Raw genomic sequence first — 8,757 nt, 5'->3', positions numbered from 1 at the left:
AGCATCTGGGATGCTACCTGTAACATGGAAGGTGTTTGAAGAAGTTGTGTTAAATGAATGAATGAACGAACGAATGAAGCAGACCGGGGCATGGGGAGCTCGGCCTCTGTCCCCCAGTCACTTCCAGGCAGAGGTTGCAGAGCAGCAGCATAAGTGGCTGCCTGTAGTAAGGAGACCCGTGGAGGACCCCAGAGCCCGACCGCAGACGAAGTCGCGGGGCGGGTGCTGAGGGCGGGGCGGGGCCGGACGGGAGGGGCGGGGCTGAGCGCCTGCGCCATAAAGACCGCAGCTCGGGGGGAGCTTGCTGCACGCCGGCGATACCTCTTCCTCCTCGCCTCACGACCCATCCCGTGCACGCTGCTGCTCTCGCCATGGCCGCGCTCACCAAAAATCCTCAGTTCCAGAAGCTGCAGGAATGGCATCGCGAGCACGGATCTGACCTCAACTTGCGCCGCCTTTTTGAAGCGGACAAGGAACGTTTCAATCACTTCAGGTGCGCGCGGGGCCAGAGACTGGCGGGACGTGCCAGCCGGGATTGGGGTGCCCCGGGCCTTAGCGTATTAGCTCAGGGTGTGCAGGGACAAAGCCGGGGGCCGAGCTGGAGGTCCCCAGGGGCCCCTGGCCACGGATCGGAATCAGGCCGCACTTCGTCCTTGACGCCTCCTTGAAGCAGGTTCCTGGGGACTTGCCGGGGGTCCGGGTCCGGGGCTGGCTGCTTAGTAAGAAGTGGGCCCTTTCACGGCTTTCCCTCCACGGAGACATGTCCCTCACCCTCCTCCGGTCTCCGCCCCTCAGCCCCCGCGGTTTGAGAATGGACTCCTTCCGCTGTTGTGCGGAGGGGCCCTCGCTGACGCAGCAGGCGGGGAAGGGCTGCCTCCTTCCACCCCCTCCCGGACGAGAATGGGCTTGGGACCGTGTGCGGGATGCGGTCAGAGTGGGGTAGACCCGGGGGATTTGCGGGGAGCTTAGTAGAGATGTGGGGGCATGATGCCTTCCGGCGACCTGTGAAGGACCAGGAAATGGAAAGGAGTCTGTTGGAGGAAGCCTTGGGGAGCGGGAATGGGGCCAAGCGTGCTCCGGGCACTGATGCAGGTGTTTTGGGGAGGAGAGGTCTGTGGCTCCGGACTGGAAGTCCCCGATAGCCAGCCCTGTCGTTTGGGTCCTTCCCTGAGTAAGTTGAACCGCAGAGTGGAAGCTCTGGGAGGAGGTGGTCACTGGGTTAGGCTGGGGCAGGGCACGCAGCTCTCTGTCTTCCCATCCCCCAGCTCAGGTTTAGCAGAGGAATGGCTCCTCACCCAGGGTCTGCCTCTCCATTCAGAGAATGGCCCTTTTCACTGTGCTGCTGCCGCTACAGGTCAGCCTGGTGGACAGGCAGGTGACAGACACCACCACTGTGCTGGGCAGCTGAGGCCTGTTTGGGGTGTGGCACAAGGAGGATTTTTGTTTTTTCCTGGAGGCTGGTCTGATCAAGGAGCAGACTGGGGGAACCTGAGGGTGTGGTCAATACTTCTGTCATCTTTCTGCAGCTTGACACTGAACACCAACCATGGGCGTATTCTGCTGGATTACTCCAAGAACCTTGTGACAGAGGGGGTGATGCAGATGCTGGTGGATCTGGTAATGTTCTATGGGCAGCTTCACCTGTGACCCAAGGTGTGGTGGGCAAGCTGGGCTCCTGGGCACCCCCGTGTCCTTGAGCATCTTTACTTCCTTCTCTCCGTGGACCTCAGTGACTGCCTGTGTGCCGGTGCAGGGCTCTGAGCTCCTGGCCCTGGCTCAGGTTCTGAGCTGACCCTTCCCCAGGCAGTGGGGGAGGGCGCCAGGCTGCAGCCATCTGTCATGCCTGCCCCGGGGCTGCACCAAGCCTTGTGCTTGGGAGCTTGGACTCTTGGTGGCCAGCGTGGGTGGGACCATGCTTCAGTGTCTTCTCTTCTCAGGCCAAGTCCAGGGGTGTGGAGGCCGCCCGGGAGCGCATGTTCAATGGCGAGAAGATCAATTTCACCGAGGTGAGCAGGACTCAGCTGGTCTTCCAGGGCCTCTTCCTTCCCTTTGGTGTTCATATGACCGTTAGCCTCACCATGTCTTCACTCCTCCTCTTAAGCAATGCTTTTGCTTAATGAGAGGCCTGAAGGCCTGTTTCCTCCAGTGGGTTGCAGGGCCTTGGGATGTGTCTTCCCCAAGATTGGCAGTCTGGATCTGGTGAACGTGGAGTGGCTCCCAGTGTCTGCCTAGGGAGAACACATCTCAAGCCTGCATGGAGAAAGCTTCTCAGGGCGGGTCGGGAGAACTTAACTCAGATCTAGCTTTGCTACAAGTTTTATTAATGAAAAAGAAGAATCTTCTGTCAGAAGATCAACCTTTTCAGTGGTTGGAGTCAGTAAGAAGCAGTGGTAAGGCCAGGCCTTGGGTGTTCCTGAATTGCTGTGGAAGCCTTGGAGGCACTATAATTACTGCACTCAGAGGAGCCTCCTCACAATGTTATTATCCTCCTTTTACATATGAGGAACCTGAGGCTCAGAGGTCCAAGATGTCCCATCTGTAAAAGGCAGAACCAGGATTCAAACCCAACCTGTCTTGCACTGCTGGGCTAGGCTGAGAGAGGCTGCAATCAAGGAGGGCTTCCTGCAGGAGTGCATTTGCCTATGGCATATGGGACAGGGGTGGGTTGGAGTCCTGAGACCATCCCTTTTCTGCCAAACCTGGCATCTTTAGACCTGTTTTCTGTCAAGGGCTCCTCTACCGGCTTCAGCTTGATGGGACTGTTGCTCTCACATGACAAGGCCAGCTGCCTGCCTGGCACCTGTCACAATCTTAGGGTCTGGTTTGTTTCTGGCAGTTGATGTGATGGGGGCCACTTGAGGAAAGCTTGAGTTGCCTGCTTTGCTCCACATCCCAGCAGCTGGGGGCACTTTTGAAAAGATGCCAGCAAACACCATGCACTCTCATCAGGAAGATGAGACTACTTTAGGCCTAACGAGGCCTGGTCCTCTGAAGCCATTTATTGCTTGTCTCGGACCTGGGTTGTTACCGCTCTCTACCTTTGTGCCTCTTTCCTTGGCTTTTCAGACCCTAAACACCTATCGGCCCTTGGGACCTATCGTAGGCTGATTCTGGTCTCCCTCCCCTTGGAACCGACCATCTGCAGCACATAAGGGAATGGCACATGCCTTGCCTTCCCCCTGGGCCCTGGGGTAGCCGCTCCTTCCAGAAGCACATAGTAGGTTCTCTGTCAGTAGGTACTGACAGAGACCTCAGGACTGGCATGTCCAGTGGGTAGGGGGTTGAGCTGACTGCACCATGCTCAGAGTGTGGCCGCCCTGGGGTGGGGATCTCCTCATTCCGACTCTTGTCCCCAGGATCGGGCAGTGCTGCACATTGCTCTGCGGAACCGGTCAAACACACCCATTCTAGTGGATGGCAAGGATGTGATGCCAGAGGTGAACAGGGTCCTGGAGAAAATGAAGTCTTTCTGCCAGGTAAGCAGCTGCTGGGCTGGACTTCCCTTTGGCCATATGTGTGCATGTATTTGGGGATTCTGGGGGCCTTGATGGGCCACCCCTCCACTTTCCTTGGAGAGGACTCAGGCCTTCAATGTAAGGTGGAGCGGGGGAGGCGGTGATCTGTGATTGTGGGCCCTTGGGAGGCTCTGCTAAGGCACGAGTTTTCCTGACCCTGTTCTGGCAGCAGTGGAGCAGCCCCCTTCCTGAACTATAGACTCCTGTGGGCTCACGGTGACAGTCTGGCCAGTAGCCGAGATCTGAAAAGTGAGGCCCCTAAGGGATGGGACAGTGGAGGCGAATCTTGCTTTTTCTAATCTCTTTAGTCATAACCCCTTACTGCCTAGTCTAGAACTAGATAAAATACGTGTTTTAAAGTTTCCTTGACCACACCCCCAAACAACTCTCCACAGGCTTCCTTTGTATGTACTAGCATACACATACATCTGTCATCTCCTTTTTGGAATATACACATGCCCATGTGTATACACACACACAAACACAAACACACACGGGTTCATTTTTACCCACTCTTCTGCAGCTTATTTGTACTTACAAATATATAGAAGAGTTGTCCCTCTGTCGGTGTCAGTGCGCATAACTTTCCTGTGTGGGGGTGTAGGGGTTTAGCCTCAGAGACCAGCTAGAGGTTTCCCCACATCAACCGCTGTTGCCCCATTTCTATCCCGGGGGGATTCTGCAATGGGCAGCGGACGGCCTTGAGCCTAGAGCACAAGGGTGGTTTCTGTGGGTTGGTTTGTCCGTGTGGGTGTGTGCACATCTGTATGCATGGGTTATGTGTGCTCTGGGAGTGATAATCTGGGCTCTGGTCAGCTTGTGCCTGAGAGCAGTGGCCCCCATGTGTGGCTGGTCAAAGTCCGGTTGCTTTGGCTCAGAGCCATTTTCAGACCTGAAATGGCAGGAAGTGATCTGGTCTGGCAGCGGAGGGAGTGGGACTTCCCAGGGTGAGGAAGGCTTGGGATCCTGATGGGAACCTGGAGTCCAGATGCCCCTTAACAGTGACTGGTACATGTGATGGGCCTTGGGGGGGAGGGGGTGCATTTCCAGCCATCTGCTGTGAGTGATGGGCAGAGCTGACGTGCCTCGGAAGCCTGGTGCTCTGTTGGATCAACCCTTGTGTGCTTGGGCACGCCGCTTGGAGAGTGTGCCACTGGCCTTTGGGGAACTGTTTCCAGGAAAGCCTTCCCTTACGGCTGGCTGCTGGAGTACCTGACTCAGACAGATGGGATATTTATAGTTCAAGAGAGCTGCTGAATGGCAGCAATTCCGTGGTGAGGAACAGTCCCCATGGCTGTACTCTTTTGGTTTTTTTCTTTTTTTAGCTGAGCCATCCTGCCACCTGTTGGCAGCTCAGCGGCAACTCAGCTCGGGCTGGGAATCGAACCGCTATTGCTCAGAGCTCAAACTCTTGAGCGAGCTCTTAACCAACTGAGCCACTTGGCCGGCCCCCCATGGCTGTACTCTTAAAAGTTCTCCAAGATTAGGGGAGGATGTTTGCCGTGACCTTGGTTGTAGTGGCAAAAACCGAAACAACCTGAGCTTATTTATCAGAGGGGACTGATCAGTAAAAATCAGTATATGTTCATATACTGTAGTCCCGAGCATCATTAGGAATTAGGGAACTACAGGTTGCATCGACCTGCCATGCTGTTCAGGATATACTATGAAGTTAAAAAAGGAAGTTACAGAATTGGCCTGTGTCGTAAAACAGTGACCATCTGTTCAAATAAAGTGTGTGTGTGTGTGTGTGTGTGTGTGTGTATGTGTGTGTTACGTTAAAGATATATACATTTCCCCCTCTGAGATGCTTTATTATATTAACATTTTAATGGTGAGATTGAGGGTTGAGGAGATGGGCAACTTATTTCCTTTCTGAATTGATGGAAAATCTTCCATAGGCTGATTGCTTTCTTACTTAAAGCAAAAATAAAAGTTGCTGGGTCTTCAAATGACTCCGAAACTTAGCAGCTGAAAACAACCACCGCCATCTCTGTGGGTCAGGAATTTGCAATTATCTGTGCTGGCTGGCTCTGCCTCAGGTCTCACTGAGGCAGCGGTTCTCAACCTTCCTAATGCCGCGACCCCTTAATACAGTTCCTCATGTTGTGGTGACCCCCAACCATAAAATTATTTTCATGGCTACTCTATAACTGTAATTTTGCTACTGTTATGAATCGTAATGTAAGTATCTTTTTGTTTTCCGATGGTCTTAGGCGACCCCTGTGAAAGGGTCGTTCGACCCCCAAAGGGGTCGCGACCTACAGGTTGAGAACCGCTGCATTAAGGGGTTGTAGTCAAGATGTTGGCCCAAGGTGACACTCATCTGAAGGCTTGATGGGAGCTGCAGGATCTGTTTCCAAGGGGCTCACTAACAGTTAGTGCGGGCTTTTGGGAGCCCTCCATTCCTACCCGGTGGGCCTCCCCACAGGCTATTTGAATGTCCTCATGACAAGGCAGCTGGTTTTTCTCTGAGTAAGTTATCCAAACAGAGAAAGGCAGAGTGCCTCCAGGTCTTTTATGAGCTAGCACCAGAAATCACACTCTTTGATTTCTGTAATACCCATTGGTTTTACAAGTAGGCTCTGACCAGAGTGAGAGGGGACTACAGAAGGACATGAATGCAGTGCCGGGAGGTGAGGATCATTGGGAACCATCTTGGAAGGTGGCTACCATAGTCTGCCCCCTGGCTCCCAATGATTCGTCGTGTTCCTTCTGCATACAGCATACCCCACTGACCTTCTCCTAAGGTGCTATCCCATTGCAGTATCAGCTAGAAGTCAACCTCATCATCTAAATTAGGTACAGGGATAGTTGTACCTGCATTCCCTTTAATACAACTCAAATACAGTTCCTTTTTTTATATACATTTTATTGGGAAACAATGTGTTTCTCCTGGACCCATCAGCTCCAAGTTGTCTCCAATGTAGCTGTGGAGGGCACAGCTCAGCTCCAAGGCAAGTTGTCTTCAATCTAGTTGTGGAGAGTGCAGTTCACTGGCCCATGTGGGAATTGAACCAGCAACCCTGGTGTTATGAGCACTTCGCTCTAACCAACTGAGCCAACTGGCCGCCCAAATACAGTTCCTTTTGATCTGAGGACACGAGGACATGTGAATTAAAGAGATAAGTTATTTACCACTCACACACCCAACATACAATGGTGGAATAGGCACAGGTTAGCTGATACAGAATAATTCCTTTTCAGAAAGGGGAAAAATGGGAGGCACACAGGATCCACTGGCCCGAAGCAATTCTGAAATCCAGCAGGACCCATGTTGTCAGTTGCTTGGTTAGCCCTGGGAATCATTCCTCAGGGCTTCTGGCGTTGCCTTCATTCATGCTTTTTACATGAAGGGTAGCCTTTCTTGTAACTGCATAGTTTTCCCAGCCTGCTACTGCCTATAGAAATGTGGGTATCAAAAGTCTTCTTTTCTCTATGTACCATCTCTGTCCCTTTTATTCCAAGCCGGTGGTGTTTCTGACAATGCAGTTATCTTAAAAAAATTTGTGGGCCTCCTATGAAGCTTATTGGGGAGAGGGATTCACTCCATTAGACAAAAGCCATACCCACAAAGTTCTTCGAAATAAGTCCCTTTCTACCACTGCTTCTGGGACCACAGAGACAGTACCCTTGAGCTTCTTAGAAGCCTTAAAGGGTCTCTGAGTTACCACCTTAGCTCTTTCACAGGTCTTAACAAAGGATTTTGCAGCTACTCTCAACTTTATCTTTTTACTATGCTTTTGTGACAGTGCCCTGCATTTGAGCTTTGCCAAGGCTTAGCTCTTAATTTTAGTATCACTTGTTGCCTGGAGAGGCTGGGAATTTTCAAACCCAGCAATTCCTGGCTTCCTTTTGTTTAAAAGTTTTTGCTTTAACTTATTTCTCTCCTCTTACATTTTACTGTAAGCATTGAAAAGCCCGGCAGTTGCTTTGACCCAGTGAAAACCTCTGTAGCTAAATTATCCAGATCATAATAAGTATATCTTTTACTCTCCCTGTTAATGCAGGCAAGTGTTGTTAAACTTTCTGTCGCTACGTAACAAGGATTCTTTTTCTCCAATTTCCGATAATGTTTTCCTCCCTTTTCTTTCAATCCACACTAGCAGCCTCTTCGAGGACTGTGAAATTTCTGTTAACCAGTCTCTCCCAGTGTTTTTTTAGGTTTTCACTAACTCTCTCCTCAAGGTTCTTTGGGCTTTGCTCACAAGTTTTTGGTTTTTGATATGACAATACCCTACTTTGGTAGGGATTTCTGGTAGCCAAATCTGTGTTAGTTATTTGTCATTATATAACAGATTACACCCAACCTTGGTTTAAAACAACAGTAAACATTTATGATCTCACATCGGCTCTATAGGTCAGAAATTCGGGAGTGTTAACTGCTGGTTGGTCTTGGTTTGGGGGTCTCTTGAGGTTGTGGTCAAGACGTTGGCCAGGGCTGCGCTTAGCTGAAGGTTTGGTGGATTCTGGAGGATCTTCTTCCAAAGTGGTTCCTATTCATGAATGATGAATCGACGCTGGCAGCCGAAAGAAGAGTCCTCACCACATGGGCTTCTTCATGTGACTCTTTGTGTGTCCTCACAACATAGTAGATAGCTCCCCCCAAAGTGGGCGATACAAGAGAGCAAGGCAGAAGCTGCAAGGTCTCTCATGCCCCAGCTTCTGAAGTCATGCTCCGTCATGTTTGCAGTATCCTAATGGATGCACAGGTCAGCCCTGTTCAGCGTGGGGGACTATACCGGAGTGTGCATACCAGGAGGCAAGAATCACTGGGCTCCATGTGGAGGTTGGCTGCATGTCTGATATGCCTGTTTCCAGCACAGACAACCCCAGTGGTTGGCATTTCACATCTCTTGGTCTCTGATGTACTAGGCTCTTCTGAGCGTTCACCCTTGTTATGTAAATACTGACAATGTTACTGTGAGGTGGGGATGTCACCCCACTTTGCTAATGATGAAATAGTTGAGCCTGGGTGTGACAGGGATCTGCCACCTATTGATCTGCCACTCAGCAGGCCCCCGTGAGGGCCTGAAAGTTGGGACTGAGGCCTAAGGATGCAAAAGTCAATGATGTTTTTGAGCAGCAGCTTATCCTTAGAGGGTTAGGCTTATCACATCTCCCTCTCTCTGCCAGCAAGTACGAAGCGGTGACTGGAAGGGGTACTCGGGCAAGCCCATCACGGACGTCATCAACATTGGCATTGGCGGCTCTGACCTGGTGAGGAGAGGACGGCCTTGGG

The 8,757-nt window shown here is 51.6% G+C and overlaps 1 protein-coding gene across 1 annotated transcript in view; it reads left to right on the top strand.

Annotated features, from left to right (window-relative positions):
- Window positions 1-276: 276 nt before the first annotated feature.
- The window catches only part of GPI (glucose-6-phosphate isomerase), a 39,981-nt gene continuing 31,500 nt past the window's right edge, over window positions 277-8,757 (top strand). The window contains exons 1-5 of the mRNA XM_019654521.1: window positions 277-493; window positions 1,527-1,617; window positions 1,938-2,006; window positions 3,357-3,476; window positions 8,652-8,735. Coding sequence (XP_019510066.1) covers window positions 372-493; window positions 1,527-1,617; window positions 1,938-2,006; window positions 3,357-3,476; window positions 8,652-8,735 — 486 coding nt within the window. The 5' untranslated portion in view covers window positions 277-371. The remainder of the gene's footprint in view (window positions 494-1,526; window positions 1,618-1,937; window positions 2,007-3,356; window positions 3,477-8,651; window positions 8,736-8,757) is intronic.

Source organism: Hipposideros armiger, unplaced genomic scaffold (genome assembly GCF_001890085.2).
Source record: "Hipposideros armiger isolate ML-2016 unplaced genomic scaffold, ASM189008v1 scaffold_224, whole genome shotgun sequence".
NCBI classification, from domain to species: Eukaryota; Metazoa; Chordata; class Mammalia; order Chiroptera; family Hipposideridae; genus Hipposideros; species Hipposideros armiger.
The sequence above is the reverse complement of the archived record's forward strand: the minus strand, read 5'-3'. Positions and strand labels throughout refer to the sequence as shown.